Source organism: Vombatus ursinus, unplaced genomic scaffold, assembly GCF_900497805.2.
Source record: "Vombatus ursinus unplaced genomic scaffold, bare-nosed wombat genome assembly UNPS02014798.1, whole genome shotgun sequence".
NCBI lineage: Eukaryota > Metazoa > Chordata > Mammalia > Diprotodontia > Vombatidae > Vombatus > Vombatus ursinus.
In genome coordinates this window covers 64,846,324-64,868,272 of record NW_020954576.1, presented here as the reverse complement: position 1 = coordinate 64,868,272, position 21,949 = coordinate 64,846,324, and the positions used below count along the sequence as shown (strand labels likewise).

Below are 21,949 nucleotides of genomic sequence, written 5' to 3'. Positions count from 1 at the left end.
TCAATGTATACAACAGACCTGGCAGAGGTGGGCATTTATACGGATAGCTTGGTGGCCCAGTGGATAAAGTGCTGGACCTGGAGTCAGGAAGGCCTGAATTCAAATCTGACGTCAAACCTTACTAGCTGTGTGACCCTGGGCAAGTCAGTTAACCTTGTTTGTCTCAGTTTCCTCATCTGTAAAATGCGCAGGAGAAGGAAATGGCAAACCACTGCAGTACCTCTGCCAAGAAAATCCCAAAAAGGGGGCACAAAGAGTTGGAAAGACTGAAACGACTAAACAACAAACAACAACAACTTCAGCACTGCAAGACTGGGCCCTCTATCCATTATGCCAAGTTGCCTTTCAAATCTTAGGGGCAGCTAGGTGGTACAGTAGATAGAGTGCTGGGCCTGGCACCCGGAAGATTTGAGTTCAAATCTGGCCTCAGACACTTACTGGTTGTGCAACCCTGGGCAGGTCATTTAACCTTGTTGGCCTCTGTTTCCTCCTCTGTAAAATGAGCTACAGAAGGAAATGGCAAACCACTCTAGCATCTTTGCTAAGAAAACCCCAAATGTGGTCAGGAAGAGTTAGATATGACTGAAACAAATGAACAACAAAGGCAGAGGTAAGTGATGTCACAAGATCCTCATCTTGGCCATTATAGTCTTACAGATGATTTCTCAATTTCAGGGCCTGTGTAATGGAGTTATTAAGGCTAAATCTCAGAGCCACATGCTATTAGGTAAGCACTGCCCTGGAGGAAAAACTAATGGCTTAGAAAGACATAGCATTTTAGGCTTAATGAGATCTTCATAATACCTATGTTCTAGAAGTTTGAAAAAATCATTAAAATATTGGGAATTGTATAAATACCTGCGTCTTATCTTCAGGAACTTTCAGCCAGTGATTAAACGCCTGTGAAAGTTTGGTTCTCACTTGTTTACCTGCAATTAAAATAATTTTCTGTTAGTAATCAGTATCTTAACTACTGAAAATCCATACATGTTTTCCAGAGTTATTCAGTCCAGGCCAAGTTAAGTAATCTTCACTATACTGTCTTATTCCCAGATCTGGGAAATATAAAGTCTCAAATGCTTGTAAGGAAGACCAAGATCAGTTTTAGTCCCACTTCTCCTCTGTATTAAAAGCAATGAATTTCAGACTGAGAAAAAGGCCTCAGAGATCATAATATAGTTCATCCTCACCCCCAATTTTAAAGATGAAGAATGGGATGGTAAGTGACTTGGGCAAAGTCACACTGCTAGTTAATGGCAGAGTTGGGTCGGAAAGTTTTAATAAATTAGGTCCTTCAGTAAAGTTAATTTAACTTAGAAATAAATACTTAGATCTAAAATTGTTCATATTTATTTCACTTATATCTAGACTCACTCTCTGAATTTGGACTTCTCTACCTTCACCTTGCTTGCTCACTTCACTACCTGGAAATATTTCCACTCAAAGGGTTATGTCTGTCTATCTTTCATTGTTTTTCCTGGTTGTGATGGCCTTTATTATTATTTTCCAAAAATTCATTATTTATTTATTTTTAGAATTCTTTAAAAAAAATTTTGAGTTCTAAATTCTTTACCTACCTCCTGCCCTCCCTTTACCCAGTGAGAAGGCAAGCAATATGATAGAAATTATTCATGGGGAATCATGGGAAACATTTCCATATTACCCAGATTGCAAAAATAAAAGCAAGAAAAGTAAAGAAAGTGAAAAAAAATATACTTCAAAATACTCAGAATTCATCAGTTCTCTCTCTGGAGGTGGATAGTGTTTTCACCATGAGTTCTTTGCAATTATCTTGGATCACTGTACTGATCAGAGTAGCTAAATCTTTTACTGTCAATCATCGTTATAATACTGCTGTTATTGTGCACAATGATCTCCCAGTTCTTTTCACTTCACTTCACATGAGTTCATGTAAGCCTTCCCAGGTTTTTCTGAAACCATCGTGCTTATCATTTCTTATAGTACAATAGTATTCCATCAAAATCATGTACCATAACTTGTCAGCCATTCCTGAATTGATGAGCATCCCCTCAATTTCCAATTCTTTGCCACCACAAAAAGAGCTGCCATAAATATTTTTGTACATATAGGTCCTTTTTCCTTTTCTTTGATATCTTTTGGATACAGACTTTAGTAGTGCTGGGTCAAAAGGTGTAAACAGTTTTATAGCTTTTTGAGCATAATCCCAAATTGTTCTCCAAAGTGGTTGGACCAGTTCACAACTCCACCAACAGTGCATTAATGTCCCAATTTTTCCATATCCCCTCCAACATTTGTAATTTTCCTTTTCTGTCATGTTAGCCAATCTAATAGGTGTGAGGTGGTACTTCAGAATTGTTTTAATCTGCATTTTTCTAATCAACAGTGATTTAAAGCATTTTTTTTTCATATGACTATGGACACGTTTGATTTCTTCTGAAAATTGACTGCTCATATTCTTTGACCATTTGTCAATTAGGGTATGGCTCTTATTGTTATAAATCTGTCTTGGTTCACTATTTGAGAAATGATGAGGTCTTACTCACTTGACTGGTGACTTTCTCAATTGGTGACTCTTTCCCATTGGGGACCATGGTGAAGCTCCTTATTGGGACCATCATTTCAGGAAGAATTCAAATTATGCTTCACTTTACTCAATACTTGATTCTCTCTCTTCCTTCTCAGCTGCCACATCACTCCCATATAGATACTGGTCTCCTGCTCCACCTTTTCGTTTCCATATATGTGTCCTTTCCACCCATTAGAATGTAAGTTCCTTGAGAGCAGGGACTGTCTTATGTGCTTAAATGTTTACATACCTATCATAGGGCCACAATCGAGAAATACAGGTATGTTTGTTTGAATGGAACAGTGGTTCTCCTCAAAAAATTGGCTGTTACATGAATCACTTTCTTAAGTGATTTATGATAAGTCACATTATAATAAATTTGGAATCAAAGAGTAGGATTCAAATCACTGCCACTTACTATCTTTTGACTTTTTTGGGTAAATATCTAGTGATATATTTTGGTTTTTCACATCACCAGAATTCCTCCCAGTATTCCTTCCCCTTCCCTTTCCAGAAAGCCATCCTATCCACATAACAAAGAATATTTTTTTGAAGAAAAAAAGGGAAGAGAATAAAAATCAGCTAACTATATACATATATATACATATTATACACACACACACACACACACACATATATATACCTCTGAAAATATATGCCACACCCACAGACCTCCTACATCTGTAAAGGAGTAAATGCGAGTACCTTCTCATGTCTTGAGGCCACTCTTGTTATTTGTAATTTTGCAACATTTACTTTTGATTTTTTTGGGAGGGCTGTTTTTTCCATTTACATTCGTGTAGTCATTGTGTATGGCTGTCATCTTTTTCTTTTCTTTTTGGCTCTGCTTTCTTTACTTTGCATCAGTTCATGTAGATCTTTTCATGCTTCTCTATATTCATTATATTCATCATTTTACAGCACAGCACTATTTCATTACATTCACATATCATAAAATTTACTCATTCGATAATTGGAGGGTACCTGCTTTGTGTCTAATGTTTTTCTACCACAAAAAAGTGCTGTTATAAATATTTTGGTATATATAAAGATTTTCTTCTTATCAATGCTATTTTTGGAGTATAAGGCTAGTGTGGAATCTCTGGGTCAAAGGATGTTGACATCTTAGTCACTTTATTTACATAATTCCAAATTGCATTCCAAAATGATTATACCAATCCACAGCTTTACCAATAATGCACTAGTGTACCTATCTTCCCACAATTCTTCCTGCTTGACTATTGACTTTCAATCTTTTGTCATCTTTGCCAATTTGCAGGGTATGAGGTATAACCCTGGAGATTTGTTTTGATTTTAATTTCTCTCATTATTAGTGATGCTAAATATTCTTTCATATGATTATTATTTGTGATTCTTCAGAAAACTGTTTGTTCATATCCTTTGATCGCTTACCCATTGGGAAATGGCTTTTGTTCATATACAGCTGTTAGCTGAGTATCTTGGATATCAAAACCTTATCTGAGAAATCAGATAAATTTTTTCCACATCTGAATGCTTCCCTTCTTATCCGAGGTGCTTTAGTTTTGTTTGTGCAGAAGCTTTTTATGTTCATGTAATCATAATTAAAGATTTTATAATTTCTAATGGCCTCTCTCCCTTGTTTGGATAAGAACACATCTCTGGTCCACTGCTGTGAAATGTATATGATCTGCTTCTTTTCTAATTTATCTAAAGATATGATCTCTAATATTCAAGAGTATCCGTTTTGAATTCATTGTGGAATGAGGAATATGATGTTGGTCTAAGCCTAATTTCTGCAGACTGCTTTCCAGTTTTTTCCAACACTTTTTATTAAATAGGGAATTCTTGCCTAAGTAATTTATGTTTTCTGGTTTCCTAAACACTGGATTAATGAGTTCCATTAATTCTCCCTTGTCTAGTCTGTTCCATTGACCTCTCTATTTCTTTAACCAATACCAAATATTTTTGATGACTCATGCTTTAAAATATAGTTTGAGGTCTGGATGTGCTATTTTCCCTTCATCTCTACCTTTTTATCATTATTTCTCTTGATATTCTAGGTCTTTTTTTTTTCTCCAACAGTTTTTTTAAAAACAAGATCTATAAACTGTCACTTAGATAATTTGATTGGTAGCATTAAAAATGTAAACTAACTTTGGTAGTGACTAAGCTATGAGAATGGAATATTGCTCTAGCTATTTGTTGTTTTTTATTTCTCTAAGGAGCACTTTGCAATCAAATCTAAAGTATTTTGTATACAATTAGTCTCCAAAAATTCTACACATTTTGTAGTTATCTGGAATGATATTTCCTTTTCTATTTGTTACTTCTTGGATTTATTATTATTATTATATTGAAATGCTGTTGGGTTTTGTGGGTTTTTACTTTATAGCCTGCAACTTTGCTGAAACGATTCTTTCAACTAATATCTTTGCTGATTCCCTAGAATTTTCTAAGTAAATCAATACACCACCAGCAAATAGGGATAATTTTATCTCCTTTTTGTCTGTCTTCACATCTTTACTATCTTTCTGTTGAATTAATACTAGCACTTCCAGAACTACATCAAATAACAGCGGGGAGATGGGTATTTTTGCTTTGCTTCTGTATTTACTGGAAAAGGTTCTAATGTTGCATATGATACTTGCTTTTGGTTTTGAGAAAGATGTTTTATGATATTAAAAAAAGATACTGCTATGACAATACTTTTTTAGAGTTTTCAGCATAAATGAGTATTGTGCTTTGACAAAGGTTTCTTTCTGCCTCTCTTGAGATAATCATGTGGTTTTAGATATTTATACTTTTAGTATGACTAATTATGATTCTTTTCCTAACATTGCGCCATTCCTGCATTACTGGTATAAATCCAACTTGGCCATAACAAATGATTTCTTGCATGAACTAATGTAGTAAGTGTGACAGGATTTTACTTAAACAGTCTGAATTGATATTCGTTAAACACACTGATCTATTATTCTCCCTCTGCTTTATCCTTTTTTGATTTAGGTTTTAGGGCTATGTTTGTATCATAGAAGGAGTTGGGTAGAGTGTTTTGATTCTTAGTTTTTGAGAATAATTTCTGTAGTTTTGGTACTAGTTGTTCTTTTAAAAAATTTGATAAGAATTCTCCTATGAATCCATTAAGACCAGAAGGGTTTTTTCCCCTTTGGTTGTTCCATTATAGTGAGTTCTATTTCCTTTCCCAAAATGGAATTAAGATCTCTTTTTAGTCTTCTGTTACTTTGAGTATTTTATAATTTTGAAGGCATTCTGCTCTTTTGTGTTCTTAGTATAAAATGGTGTATAATAGGTTCCGATAATTTTTTAAAAATTTCTTCTGATTTTGTTGTGATTTCACTTAGATTATTTACTATTTTGCTTATTATATTTTCTGCCCTCTTCTTTTTAATCATATTGGCTAAGAGTTTATCAATTTTGTTAGTATTTTCAAAGGACCACCTAAGTTTTGTTTATAGTCTTCGGTGTTTCCAGTTTATCTATTTCTCTTCTAATTTTCAGTATCTCTTCTTCTGTGCTTTTTTTTTTGTTTTATTTGTTGGCTTTCTGAGTTTTAAAATACATATTCTTTGTCAATGTATATTTTTAAAAATGTAATTTTTCGGGGCAGCTAGGTGGTGCAGTGGATACAGCACCGGCCCTGGATTCAGGACAACCTGAGTTCAAATCTGGCATCAGACACATAACACTTACAAGCTGTGTGATCCTGGGCAAGTCAGTTAACCCCATTGCCTAGCCAAAAAAAAAATGTAATTTTTCCTTTGAGGACTGCTTTAGCTGATTCCATAAATTTTGGTATGTTGCTTTGCCATAATAATTTCCTTTAAATGATTTACATAATTATTGTTTTTATAATTCTCTGATCCACATATTGTTTAGGATTTCACTGTTAAATCTCCATTTGGTCCTGTATCTTTTGTTTCTGCTTGATGAACTGATCACTATTTTTATTGTTATAGTTTTTAAAAGATACATTCAATATTTCTGTCTTTTTACATTTATTTGTAATATATTTGTGCCCCAATACATGGTTATTTTTTTATAAAAGTTCAATGTGGTACTGAGAAATATGTATATTCTTTATCAGTCCCATTTAGAAGATCCCATAGGTCCTGTAAGCTCTAGTTTCTCAAATATTTTGTTCAACTTTTTATTTTCACTTTTGTTTATCTTTATGTTCTACCTTTAACTTTCAAAAGTTATTGGTGCCTAATTTCTATCAAAGTATATTTTATCAGAAATTAGGAATTAGTCTAATGTTCCAAGCCTTTGTTCCTCCACCCCCTACGTTCTCTATAGCAAAATCCTGTTTTTATTCTAAGATTTTAATGAGTAGACTGGAAAAAAGTTTAAATTATTTAAGAATAAACAGTACTCATGGTTCTTCAACAGTACTTAAATCTTCAAAGGTCCTACTCTGAAATACTCTGCTTTGAAAGAAGTTCTGTATACATCTCATCAATTTGATCTCTGTAATCCTTCTTTCACTCATTCAGTCCTTTCTATTCCACTGCAACCATACTATTTTAGCCCCTCATCTTCTCTTGCCTAGTATATTGTAAAAGGTTATATAAATGTATTCTGCAAAGCTTTAAGTCCTATGTAAATGTACTATATACATTTAAGCATTATATAAACAATATTATTAGACTTCCTACCTCATTCCCCTTTCCATTCCTTTACACCACTGCCTGAATAATCATCTAATTGTACCATCCCTACTACATTTTCTACTCAAAAGCTTCTAGTGGCTCCCTACTGCTTAGAAATGATATATAAACTCCAGTTCATGGCTCTCCATAGTCTAGTTTTAAGTAACTTCATTACTCCCTTTCTGAGAAATCTGGACTATTTTTTTTTAAGAAATTAAGTATTTTATATATTAAGTTAGATATTTATTTCTTTATATTTTTTAGCTATATTTATTATTCCTATATATATATATATTATATATACACACATACATATGTTATATATTAAGTATTTTACCAAATCTCCCATTTTCTTCTCCTTTACTTAAGGCTTTGAGAATGTAGTGGTCCTCCCTGCTGAGGTCATTTAGAAGCTTCCACAAGTCTTGTAGCTCTAGTTTTTCTAACTTTCCTCATCTCATCTAGGATTTTGCCCTTTTGATTATAAAATATTTCATTAGTATGGTGATCTTTCTTATGATCTCTTCTTCTAGGTTACTATTCCCTATACCCTTCACTCATAAAGAACTATCCCACTGAGAATATCCTTTTCAGTAGGTGTTTACTTCCTGATTTACCCTTCTTTTTTCATTCTCCATCCCCTTCTTTTATTAGTATTTCTGGACCCAGAAGACACTCTGTAGAAAACGATCTTAATGCAGAACTGCTGAGATTGCATCATTCCGGAAATCTCAAATTATTAAACTATATCTCATCTCTTTCACTTAGGTAGAGAGAGAAATGTTTAGGAAATGGGGTGTTCAGATTAGTAGAGCTCAGCAGAAATCTTGCAGCCTTCAAGGTTTGTTTTTGAATATTTTTCAGAAATGAATTTCACTTTAATTATGCCTAAGTTCATAGTGGAAACTACAGGATTAGATGTAGGTGATCACATCTTTTAATAAAACCACTTCATTTTCTAAGAGAAAAAACTGGGGGTCAGAGTTTAAATGATTTGTCCAACTAGTTATAGTACAGACAGGAGAGCCAAGGACATGCTTTAGAGAGAACATCCATACTTATAAGGTGGCAGAAGGAGGTCAATGTGGATAGGAGTTAGAAGACCTCAGCAGCAATTCTGGTTTAGATATTATTTGTGTGAACTCTCTGGTTTTCAGTTTTTTTCACTTGTCAAATGAGGCTTGTACTAGAACTAAGGCTTCTATATAGTCTACTATTCTACGAATTTAAAAGCTGGATGGTCATGAAGGAAGGAGACTCATGAAAGTCAACGTTGTAATAAAGAAGCCAATGTAGGAAAAGCTGACAAAGGAAGGTACTATAGAATCATTAAAAACTAGAGGTCATCTTAGAGTTCACCTAGTGGTGTTCTTTCCTTGTACAGCTCAGGAAACTGAGATGCCCTCCAGAGATGCTCAGAGATGAAATAACTTTTCCCAATTACTAAAGAAAAGGCCAAGAGAAACAGGCACTGGGTCATCATGTTCAAACACAATCTAGCTCTACACCCTGCTACCTCCCTTGTATACAAGTGTTTAATGCTACACAGAGATCAAGGAGAATGAGTATTGAAGAGAGGCCACTGAATTTGGGGATTATATGATCATTAGAGATCAAAAGCAGTTAAGAATTGGTGGCAGAGGCGGTAAGGAGAGGAGCTATAAACAAGGCTAAAAACTTTTAAGGTGTGAAGAAGGTAGTTTGAAAAAAACCCAGTAAAACTGGAGATTGTTTACTGAAAACAAGGTGGCGAGATGGGAAGCATGAGCAACTTAGAGGTTTGTAATGCTCACAGGGAATGTGATGTATAGTGAAGCAACAGGAAGTGGGACCAAAATGGATTATTAACACAGATAATGTCAGGAAGGGATCAGAGACCTAGACAAGAGATTTGTACAAAAGAGACTGGTACCTGATATACCATCCCGTTCCTTTAGGAGATTTTATTTGCTTTTCTATGAAGGCAGAAACTTCCCTCAGCTTGAAAGACTCAGGACTTGCAGGTAGAAAATGGAATCACCTGGCTGGAATGAGGAGGAGGAAATAGCAGTTGCTGGGACATGAAAAAGATTAGATTTGTCAGGGAGAATTTGACACTGGTGATCACACTTTGGATATTGTTTCTCTTCCTTTATTCCTTTTCAGTGAGCTCATCGGGTTCCATGGGTTCAACTATCACCTCTACTGGGATGACTCTCAGATCTCTAGTCTCTCAATAACAATTGCCTCCAAGATCTCTCAAACAGAATGTCCTGTAGCATCTCCAACTCATTATGTCCAAAACAGAACTCATTGCCTTTTCTCTCATTTCAGATTTCCCTATTCTTAATTCACCAGTTTTGGTTGAGTAACCACAATCCTTCTAGTCATCCAAGTTTGCCACCTCTGAGTCAGCCTTAATTCTTTATCTTTCCTCATATCCAATCACTTCTGCAATTCAAAACTGAGGGGGTAAAATCAACAGCTCATATCCTTAACCCTTACTTCCCAGACATCTTCTCTTGTCAAGGGCAGAGCTATTAATCCTTTCATCTCTGAAAGGTCTACCCTGCCCACTATTTCAGGCAAGCTTCACTCAGACTTCACTTTACTACCTGGATATATTTTTTGTCTTGCCTCTATGCATATATCCTTGCTCATTCCTCCATCCCTCGAACCCCACCCTGGAATCATTACCATTCTGCCACCACTACTATAAGGGGTGTGTCAATCTACTCCCCCATGATCCTATTCACCATCTCAGGAAATTTCTGGACCAAAATGCCCCTCCCTGGCCATCACTCGCCTTAAGGATGTCTGTCTTTATTAGGATGTAAGTTTCTTGAGGGCAGGGATTATTTCTGCTTTTATAACCTCAGTCGTTGGTAGATAGGACCAGTGACATCAGGACGATGATGTCTTGCCAAGCGAATTGTATTGGAGTGAGGCAGAGCTATGCAGAGTCATAAGCCTCACTCTTTCCTTCAGAGTCATCAGTGTCTAGTGGCAAGACATAGGTCAGGATAACTGGAGACAGCTCAGGATGCAGTGGGAGACCTTGGCCTTAATAAGTTAATAGGTCTTTTCCAGGTCTCAATTGTCTGAGGCAACACCCAGTCAGTAATTAAAGGCTAGGTAAGAATGGAGGCCTAGTAGTGGCTGCCCCTCTGGGAACCCAATTCCAGCTGGGCAATGCTGTTATTTCCTCCTCTTCCTCTTCTCACTGTCCACATGGGGAATTGTACCTTTACATGTGGGTTCTCTGTCCAAAGGAATATAAATTTTGATTGCTTATATTTGCAAAGTATCTTGAGGTTTGGGGACTAGATTTTTTTTTTTCTTACCTTATTTATTCTTTTTTTCTTTTTGCTAAGGGCAATTGGGGTTAAGTAACTTGCCCAGGGTCACACAGCTAGTGAGTGTTATGTGTCTGAGGCCGAATTTGAACTCAGTTCCTCCTGACTCTAGGGCCAGTGCTCTATCCACTGTACCACCTAGCTGCCCCCTATTTATTTATTCTATCATTGTTTTTTTCTTTTTTTCCAAAAATCTGAGACAATTAACTCTTTAGTCTCATGTAGTTTTCAGGTACGATTTCTTGAAATATAGCTCTGGAAAACCAGGCTTTCACAAAGCCCATGAGGATTCAAATGGAGCTACCCGACTATACCTTTGGACTCCAATCACTCTGGCTCTCACTGATTGGCCAATAATAGGTCCCAGACCAAGACTCACTTCCTCCTTCTTTGGATTTTGATGGCTCAGAGTGAGTGTAGACAGCAATTGTTTCTATTCTGGCCAGCAACTCTGAGGCTCTTCCCCCAGCCTTTAAATGCCAAATAGGTGTTGCCTCAGGCTGAGATCTGGGAAAGAGCTAACTTAAAAAGGTCAAGGTTTCCCACCACATCCTGACCTATGTTTTGCCACTGGACTTTGATAACTCTAGAGGAGTAAAACTTACGACTCTGCACAGCTCTGCCTCACTCAAATCCAATTCACTTGCAAGTTAAGACATCACCCTTCCGATGTCACTGGTCCTCTTCGAGAACAAAGGATGAAAAACAACCTTAGTACATAGCAAGTGCTTAATGCATACTTTTTCACTCAATACATACTTTTTCATTCATTCTCTCCACTCATACCAGCCTAGCTGAGGTGCTCATCACCTGTCTAGATTACTGCATTGGCCTTCTAACTGGTTTCCTCCCCTCTTTCCAATCCATCCTCCACAGTGGCCAATGAAATCTTGTTTGGTCATGATTTTCAGGGTATCTTATAATTCTTAAATTATCTTTTTGTCAACTTGTTTTCCAGGTCAGTTTTTATGATAGCAGATACTTTATATTTTCTTCAATTTCTCCCCCCCAATCTTTTTATATTGTTCTAATATTTCTTGTCTCTGGTAGTGAAGAAATTCTGCCTTCTCTGTTCTGTTTTGTTTGGGAATGTGCTATTTAGGTAAGATTTTCAAACTTCTGTTAGAAGCTGTTTTTTTCCCCCAGGGCTCTTATTTAAGTTTTTAATCTTCTGTTTCATTTCTTCTAGGTATTCTTTTAGTACATTTTTTCCCTCTGAAGTAGATGTTGTGGGATTACCCTTTCTTCTGGGTTTATAAATTAGGCATCTCCTTGGCCCACAGTATATCTTCCTTGCATCGCATATTTTTATCTATTTAACTTCTTCTTTAGCCTCGTTATCTAGTTTGGGCCAGAGCCAGGCTACACTTTCCCCAGTACTCTTGAATGGGATGTTTAGACTTTTTTTTGTCCTGTCTCTCATTTCCATGTTGGCTTCCACCTCCTCTGTTATGTTTGGGTTCAGAGGTCTGGCAATACTCTAAACCCTCATCCCAATATCCCTGGAGCATACCTGAACACAACACTTGCATATGTCAGCTCATGCTGACTTCCCTGACAGGTCCTCTCTGTCAATGCATATAGGATTTTTGTTGTCTTTGCAGAGGACTTTGACGAATGAAAAAGTTTACTGTTATTTCTTTGTGCTTCTAAACATCATTATTTAATCTGATATTTTTAAAGTCTTTATAGGACTATGACCAACAGGGCTTTGCTATGAGTTTTTGTATCATCATGTTAACTGGAAGTCTTGACAAAGGTCATGTTCTTACAGCCCAAGTCTAGACATGGTAGAAACTCCAGTGGCTCCCTGGATTAAAGACAGAAAGTCCCATCTGGCTTTTAAGGTTCTTCATAATACGATTCTAACCTGCCTCTGTCTCTTTCTTGAACTGAATTCTTTATTTCTTTTCCCATTGACCTCTTCCTTCATAGAGCACTACTGCACAACTCCCTCCGAGATCTTGTTTACCTCCACTTCAGGCTCAGTGCATAGTGCCTCCACTCCTCTCTTTTGTGCACTATCTGCTCCAGCCAAACTAGCCAGCTCACTGTACCCCATTCAAAGAATTTCATCTCTCATCTTTAGGCTGCTGCACATGCTGTTTGTTCCTCACACTTGGCATGCACGTCTCCCTATTGCCTGAGAGAACCCCTAGTTTATTTCACAACTCAGCTAAGGTGCCATCTCCCACAGGCAGCCTATCATGGTGTTTCAGTTGCAAGTGTCTTCTTCCTGAATATTATTTTGAATATATTTTTCTATGTATAAGTTGTTTGTCCTCAAAAGAATACATTCCCTGAGGGGAGTATTTAATTTTGTTCTTTTTTATCTTTAGCATCCAGCACACAATATAAAAGGGACTTATAAATTTTTGCTGACTGAATCGAATGCAGGAATGAATCCCTTCTCCCTCTAACTTTCAATTTCTCTTTATCCACTGGTCCCTCCTTGCTTCCTATAACATGCTCAGGTATCCCCAATCCTTAAAACAACAACCACCACCACCACAACACCACCACCACCACCAACACTAACAACACCAACACCACCTTCACTTGCTCCTGACTATCCCCTGGAACAATTACTCTCTATTTTCTTACCTTCTACTCATTTCTCAACCCTTCATAATGTGGCTTCCATTCTTAATCAATTGACTGAAACTGCTCTCTTCAAGTTGATAAGTGATCTCTTTATTGCTAATTCAGTGACCTTTCCTCAACCTTTCTGACACTCTATAGTAGGGGTGGGGAACTGTGGCCTCAAGGCCACATGTGGTCCTCTAGATCCTCATGTGCAGCCCACATAGATTCAGTCAAAGGGCCACACTTGAGGATCTAGAGGGCCACGTGTGGCCTCAAGGCCACAGGTTCCCCACACCTGTTCTATGGTGTTTGACACTTGACTACCTGCATTCTGGATCTTTTTTCCCAGAATCTATAAAATTTTATATCAATGTACCAATAATTTCTATTTTAGTCTTAGTCTCATGCCTCATCATGGCATGAGGTGATGTTAGTTTCTTAAAGGGTACATTAGCAAACTGCATGTCTACAACCTAAGTAGAAGAGGCTCTGAATATGGGCATGGTATTTATATGTGTACATATCATTCAAGGACCCATCTACTTAAGTAGGAAAAGGTTCATCAGGAGACTGGGCACCAGACAAAGACTCTTTTTTCCAAAAACAACTCAAATAGTTGATTAATGTGCAGAGCAATTGTAATTGGCATTGTTGGAGGAAAAGTCCAAAGTGATGAAATAATGGATATTTTGAAATATCAGGGTAAAGTGGAGCGGGAGTGTATTTATATGGCCACCAGGGGGGCCAAAAATTTAATGAGTCTATCAAACAATTTCCTCCGTCGTCAGACATGTTAAGGCATGTTTGTAGGAGACCTAAGTATTCAGTTATTTATGTTCTCCTCAAATTTTGGTCATTAAAGTAATCCTTATACATGTCTTGAGTATTCCAGATAAATTTCAAAATATTAGATAGCTTCCGGTTTTTGTGATGAGGGGAAAAAACAACTACTTCATACATATTCTTTTTAGTGTTTTTAAAATCATGAATGTTGTGTTTTATTAGTGATTTTTTTTCTGTATCTATTGATATAATCAAGTATTCTTTTTTGGTGTTATACTTATCTGGTTTTGAAAATAACACCATATTTATCTCATAAAAAGCTATTTGACAATGTTTTTTCCATCCTTCTCTGGAACTAATTCCTTTCTATTCAAGAGCCCTGGAGGAAAAAAATTGAAAACAAAACAAAACAAAACAAAACAAAAACGCTTCAAACAGAAGGTTGAAAATCTTACCTAAATAGTACATTCCCAGACAAACAGAACAGAGAAAGCAAAATTTATACTTTGGTTCTAAAGCTATGTGTATCTTATAATTTTTGTAACCAGCTGTGGTAAGGGGAATGGATTACTACCAAGGATCAACTACCCAGTGAAATTGAACATAATCTGTCAGGGGAGGAGATAGACATTCAATGAAATAGAGGACTTCCAAGCCTTCCTGATGAAAAGACCAGAGCTCTACAAAAAATTTGATCTTCAAATACAAGACTCAAGAGAGGCATAAAAAAGTAAACAGGAAAGAAAAACAACAACATGTTATTCAATAAGGGCAAACTGTTTACATCCTTACTAAGGAAATGATACCTGTAACTCTTGAGAACTGTATCTTTATTACGACATTTAGAAGGGGTATACATAGAGGGTGTGGGGTATAAACTGACTTTGATGTGATAATAAAAAATCTAATTAAGTGGTGAAAAGGGGTTGTACTGAGAGAAGAGCAAAGGAGGAGGCAGAAAAGGGTAATTACATCACATGAAGAGGCACAATGACCTATTACAATGGAGGGAAAGAAGGGAGAGAGATGAGCACTGTTTGAACCTTACTCTCATCAGATTTGGCTCAAAGAGGGAACAGCATACTCAGTTAGGTATAGAAATCTAACTTACCCTATAGGTGGGAAAAGGGGAAAGAAAAGGGAGGGGGTGGATAGAAGGGAGGAAGAAGAAGCAAGAGAAAAGGGAGGGGCAGCTAGATGGCGAAGCTGATAGAGCATGGGCCCTGGATTCAGGAAGACCTGAGTTCAAATCTGGCCTCAGATACTTGACACTTACTGGCTGTGTGACTTTGGACAAGTCACTTCACCCCATTGCCTCGTCCCCCCAAAAAAAAGAGAGAGAGAAAAGGGAATGAAAACGAGGGAGGTGATAGAAGGGAAGGCAGACTGAGCAAGTTGGTGATCAGAAGAAAAACTCTAGTGAGGAGGGAAAGGGAGAAAGGAGAGAGAAAAGCATAAAGAGTGGGGAAAACAGGTTGGAGAGAAAGACATAGATGGTAAATCGTAACTGTGAATGTGAATGGGATGAACTCTTCCATAAAATGGGAAGCGCATAGCAGATTGGATTAAAAACCATAATCCTACAATATGGTGCTTACAAGAAATACATTTGAAGCAGAGTGATACACAAAGAATAAAGGTAAAAGGCTGGAGTAGACTATATTATGCTTCAGCCAAAGTGAAAAAAAAGCAGGGGTAGCAATCCTTCTCTCAGACAAAGCAAATGCAAAAATAGATCTAATTAAAAGAGATAAGGAAGGAAACTACATCCTGTTAAAAGGTACCATAGAAAATGAAATAATACCATTACTAAACATCTTTGCACCAAGTAGTATAGCATCCAAATTCTTAGAGGAGAAATTAAGGGAGTTACAGAAAGAGACAGACAACAAAACTATACTATATAGTGGGGGACCTCAACCTCTCCCTCTCAGAACTAGATAAATTTAATCACAAAATAAACAAGAAAGAAGATAAGGAGGTGAAAAGAATTTTAGAAAAGTTAGATATGGTGGACCTCTAGAGAAAATTGAATGGGGATAGAAAGGAATATACCTTTTTCTCAGTGGTACATAGCACCTGCACAAGAACTGACCATGTATTAGGGCATTAGAGACCTCACAAGCCAATGCAGAAATGTAGAAATATTAAATGCATCCTTTTTGGATCATGACACAATAAAAATTTCATGTAATACAGGGCCATGGAAAGACAGGCTAAAAATTAACTGGAAACTATAATCTAATCCTAAAGAATGAATGGGTCAAACAACAAATCAAACAAACAATCAGTAACTCATCGAAGAGAATGACAATAATGAGACAACACACCAAAACTTACGAGATGCAGCAAAAGTGGTTATTAGAGGAAGTTTTATATCTCTCAATGAATACATGAATAAAATACATGAATACATGAATAAAATAGAGAAAGAGGAGATCAATGAATTGGGCATGTGACCAAAAAAGCTAAAAAAAAGAACAAACTGAAAATCCCCCAATTAAATACCAAATTAGAAATTCTGAAAACCAAAGGAGAGATTAATAAAATCGAAATTAAGAAAACCATTGAACTAATAAATACAACTAAGAGCTGGTTTTATGAAAAACAACAACAACAATAAAATAGATAAACTTTTGGTTAATTTGATTAAAAAAAAAAGGAAGAAAACCAAATTACCAGTATCAAAAATGAAAAGGATGAATTCAGCACCAATGAAGAGGAAATTAAGACAATAATTAGGAGCTATTTTGCCTAACTGTATGCCAACAAATTTGACAATCTTAGTGAAATGGATATTTACAAAAATATAAATTGCCCAGATTAAGAGAAGAGGGAATAAAATACTTACATAACCCTATTTCAGAAAAAGAAATTGAACAAGCCATCAATGAAATCCCTAAGAAAAAATCTCTAGGGCCAGATGGATTTACAAGTGAATTCTATCAAGAACAACTAATTCCAATACTATATTTGGGAAAGTAGGCGAAGAAGGAGTCCTACCAAATTTTTTTTCTAAGGGTAGCTAGGTGGCACAGTGGATAGAGCACCAGTCCTGAAGTCAGGAGGACTTGAGTTCAAATCTGACCTCAGACCAAACACTTGACACTTACTAGCTGTGTGACCCCGGGCAAGTCACTTAATCCCAACTGCCTTAAAAAAAAATTTCTGATATAAATTTGGAGCTGATATCTAAAACAGAAAGAGTCAAAACAGAGAGAGAAAATTATAGGCCAATTTCCATAATGAATATAGATGCAAAAATTTTAAATAAAATATAAGCAAAGAGATTATAGTAACTTATCTTGAGGATAATAGACTATAACCAGGTAGGATTTATACCAGGACTACAGGGCTGGTTCAATATTAGGAAAACTATCAGCATAATTGGCCATATCAACAACAAAACTAACAGAAATCATATGATTATCTCAATAGATGCAGAAAAAACTTTTGACAAAAACAACACCCATTCCTACTAAAAACACTAGAGAGCATAGGAATAAATGGAATCTTCCTGAAAATGATAAGTAACATCTATCAAAAACCATCAGCAAGTATTGTATGTAATGGAGATAAGCTGGAAGCATTTCCAGCAAGACCAGGGTGAAACAAGGATGTCCATTATCACCATTGTTATTCAATATTGTACTAGAAATGTTAGCTTTAGCAATAAGAGAATAAAAAGAAATTGAAAGAATCAGAATAGGCAAAGAAGAAACAAAGCTATCACTCTTTGCAGATGATATGACGGTATATAGAATCCTAGAGAATCAAGTAAAAAAACTATTTGAAATAATAAACAAATTTAGCAAAGTTGCAGGATATAAAATAAACCCACATAAATCATCGGCATTTCTATATATTACTAACAAAGCCCAACAGCAAGAGATAGAAAGAAAAATTCCATTTAAAGTTACTGTAGACATTATATGAACACAATTACAAAACACTTTTCACACAAATAAAGTCAGATCCAAATACTTGGAAAAACATCAGCTGCTCATGGGTAGGCTGAGCTAATATAATAAAAATGACAATTCTACCTAAATTAATTTACTTATTCAGTGCCATAACAATCAAACTACCAAAACATTATTTTATAGAGCTAGGAAAAATAATAACAAAATTCATCTGGAAGAACAAAAGGTCCAGAATGTCAAGGGAATTAATGAAAAGAAATGCAAGGGAAGGTGCCCTAGCTGTACCAGATCTTAAAATTGTATTATAAAGTAGCAATCATCAAAACTACTTGGTACTAGCTAAGAAACAGAGTGGTAGGTCAGTGGAATAGGTTAGGTACATAAGATACAATAGTCAATGACTATAATAATCTACTGTTTGATAACCCCAAAGACTCCAGCTTCTGGGACTGCTCATAAACAGTGGAAAACAGTATGAGAGAAACTAGGCATAGACCAACATCTTATACCGTATACCATGGTAAAGTCAAAATGGGTACACTATTTAGATATAAAGGCCGAAACTATAAGCAAACTAGGAAAGCAAGGAATAGTTTACCTGTCAGATTTATGGAGAAGGGAAGAATTTATGACCAAATAAGAGATAGAGAACATTATGAAATACAAAATGGATGATTTTGATTACATTAAATTGAAAAGTTTTTGCACAAACAAAGCCAATACAACTTTCTTAGAAAAAAAGCCAAGAAACAATTTTTACAGACAGTGCCTCTGATAAAGACCTCATTTTTCAAATATATAGGGAACTGAGTCAAATTTATATGACTACAAGTCATTCCCCAGTTGATAAATGGTCAAAGTATATGAACAGGCAGTTTTCAGATGAAGAGATTAAAGCTATCTATAATCATATGAAAAAATGCTCTAAATCACTACTGATTAGAGAAATGCAAATCAAAACAACTCTGAGGTATCACACTGAGTACACCTATCAGATTGGCTAACATTACAAAACAGGAGAATGACAAAATGTTGGAGAAGATGTGACAAAATTGGAACACTAATGCATTGCTGGTGGAGTTGTGAACTGATCCAACCATTCTAGAGAGCAATTTGGAACTATGCTCCAAAGGCTATAAAACTGTGCAACCACTTTGACCCAGCAACACCATTTCTAGGTCTGTATCCCAATGAGATCATAAAAATGGGAAAAGGTCCCACATGCACAAAAATATTTATAGCAGCAATTTTTGTGGTGGCCAAGAATTGGAAATTGAGGGGATGCCCATTAATTGGAGAATAGCTAAACAAGCTGTGGTATATGAATATAATGGAATACTATCGTGGTATGAGAAATGATCAGCAGGCAGACTTCAGAAAAACCTGGAAAGACTTATATGAACTGATGCTGAGTGAAGTGAGCAGAATCAGTAGAACATTGTACAAAGTAACAGCTACATTGTGTGATGACTAACTTTGACAGACTTAGCTCTTCTCAGCAATGCAAGGATCTAAGATAACTCCAAAAGACTCATGATGAAAAATGCTATCCACATTCAGAGAAAGAACTATGGAGTCTGAATGCAGACTGAAGCATACTATCTGCTCTCTTTTGTTGTTGTTGTTGTTTTATTTTTTTCTTCTTCCTTGTAGTTCCTTCCATTGGTTCTAATTCTTCTTTACAACATGACTAAAGTGAAAATATGTTTAATATGAATTTATATGTAGAGCCTATATCAGACTGCATGCCGTCTTAGGGGGAGAAAATTTAAAACTCAAAATGTTATGGAAGTGAATCCTGAAAACTAAAAATAAATAAATTAATTAAAAAAAAGAAAAATAGGAAGAACTAGAATTCAAAGGGTGTTTTATATTGCTTCTTAGAAAGTTGGGGAAAGATTGAACAAATTGTGGTATGTGAATGTAGCAGAACATTACTAAGCCATAAGAAATGATGAAAGAGACTATTTTAGAGAATCCTAGATAGCATGAATTTATAGAGTGAAGTGAGCAGAACCAGAACCATGCATAGAGAGCAACACTGTGGAGGAAAAAATCTTCAAAAAACTTAAGAACTCTGATCAATGTAGTGACCAACCACATTTCCAGAACACCAAAGATGAAACACATTATTCAACTCCTGACAGAGAGGTGATTTACACAAGAGGCAAAAAAGAACACAAATTTTTGGATTCATTTTGCTTAACTCAGCTTGTTACAAGGGTTTTTCTTTTTTTCCTTTTCTTTCTCTTGGTTTTTAATTGGGGATGGGAAAAAGTAAAGAGTTAAGAGTAAGGTTAGTAATAATGAGGCAAAAACAAAAGAAAGGCACTGAAACATTTTAAAAATGCACAGAACAGAACAGAAGGAAATTCAGAAAAAAGCTTTACTATGTGTTATAATAGAACAGTTACCTGGTAATTGAAGTAAGTACCTGTAGGGTTCTAAAAGAATTCTTTCAGATGTTTTCTGAGCTTCTTCCATAATTTGTAGAATTCAAAAAAGTTGATCTGTTAAAAAACAAAACATTGTTATTTATTTGAACCATGGTGATAATTTTATTCCTCAAATTATCTCTTCAATGTGATTCTAGAAAGATAAACAAAAATAAAATGAAAAATTAAATTCTTCTTGCTCCTTTTCTTAGCACTATGCTTCAACGAGTCTTTCAGTGTTCAGCTTGTCCCCCTTATCCTATGAGAGTAAAGGCTGAAAGGTTGTCAGTATGACTCCTTTTGATTACAGCAAGGTTTAACTTGTCTCTAAGTGGTGCTTTAAAAATCACTATGCAGATGCATTTTTAAAAAATCCTTTATGAGTATAAATGACACAATGATTTAATGAATAAAATCTTAAAACACTATTAAACAGATCATACAAAAAAATGAGTAAACATGCTTACACATGCTCAGAAAAAGATATATTTTTTTTTTTTTGGCAAGGCAACCAGGGTTAAATGACTAGCCCACTGTCACACAGCTGTTAAGTGTCAAGTGTCTGAGGCTGCATTTGAATTCAGGTCCTCCTAACTCCAAGGCCAGAGCTCTATCCACTGTGCCACCTAGCTACCCACTGTTTTTTCTTTTTTTCAAAATAAGAAAGGGCATCCACAGTCAATTCAATTTAAACATACAACTATGTTTTTTTTTGGCGGGGCAGTTGGGGTTAAGTGACTTGCCTGAGATTATCAAGGCTAGATTTGAACTCAGGTCCTCCTGACTCCAGAACTGGTGCTCCATCCACTACACCACCTGGCTGCCCCCATCTATGTTTTAACTGAAGGCAATGGCCTTTATGGCCTATGGCTCTGAATCCACTGAAGGATTTGTTCACGTTTATTTAAGCTAGAAAAGAGAAGCCTCCAGAGGGACATGAAAGCTGTCTTCAAGTATGTAAGGCAGACAGAGGCTTGGATGTAAGGAAAAACTTCTCAACAATAATTGCTAACATTTGTAGAATGCTTTAAGGCTTGCAGAGCACTTTACATATGCTATCTCTTAAAACAGTCCAGTGAAGTAGGCACCATCATTATCCCTTACAGACGAGTGTCACCCAGCTAGCAAGAACTGGGGGCAGGATTTGAATCCAGGTCTTCCTGACTCCAAGGCCAGTGCTCAACCCACCCACTCTACCATCCGGCTGCCAAGTAATGCCTTCCAAGACGTGAACGGGTTGACACAGGAGGTAATGTTTTTCTTCACTTGAGGTTTTTAAGCAAAGAACTGCATATGTGATAGAGGGGGTTCTTGCTTAAGTACAGGTGGACAAAATTGTGCCTCTGGTTCCCTTTCACTCTGAAATGATTCTACTTTAACTGCAACATTCTATTTCAACAATATTTGAACATAGTTTTCTACATCTTGGTAATGCTTTGGCTTTCTTTTCTTGAATCTTGAGTCTTATTATTTTTTCTTTTACTATATTCTACCTACCTAATTAATTATTTCCTAATTGCTATAAGGTGCCATATATGCTTGGATCAATTTATCTATTTCACATTTTCTATTCTAAAACAGTTGTATTGTTCCCTGATCAATTTCTGTGTTTAAACTTCTAGCTGCACTACAGATATGAAGATTCAATACCTCTGAAGCCAGTTAATAAAACATGAATTTCTTATCA

The 21,949-nt window shown here is 36.0% G+C and overlaps 1 protein-coding gene across 2 annotated transcripts in view; it reads right to left on the bottom strand.

Moving 5' to 3' along the window:
- LOC114049845 (geranylgeranyl pyrophosphate synthase) overlaps positions 1-21,949 on the bottom strand; it is a 51,155-nt gene that overhangs the window by 7,245 nt on the left and 21,961 nt on the right. Inside the window, exons 2-3 of one of the 2 annotated variants that reach the window (XM_027871270.1) lie at positions 20,242-20,337; positions 859-929 (exon numbers count right to left, since the gene is read on the bottom strand). In XM_027871270.1, coding sequence (XP_027727071.1) covers positions 859-929; positions 20,242-20,311 — 141 coding nt within the window. In that variant the 5' untranslated portion in view covers positions 20,312-20,337. Of the gene's footprint in view, positions 1-858; positions 930-20,241; positions 20,339-21,949 lie in introns of those variants that run through there. The other variant, XM_027871271.1, reaches the window with a different exon arrangement.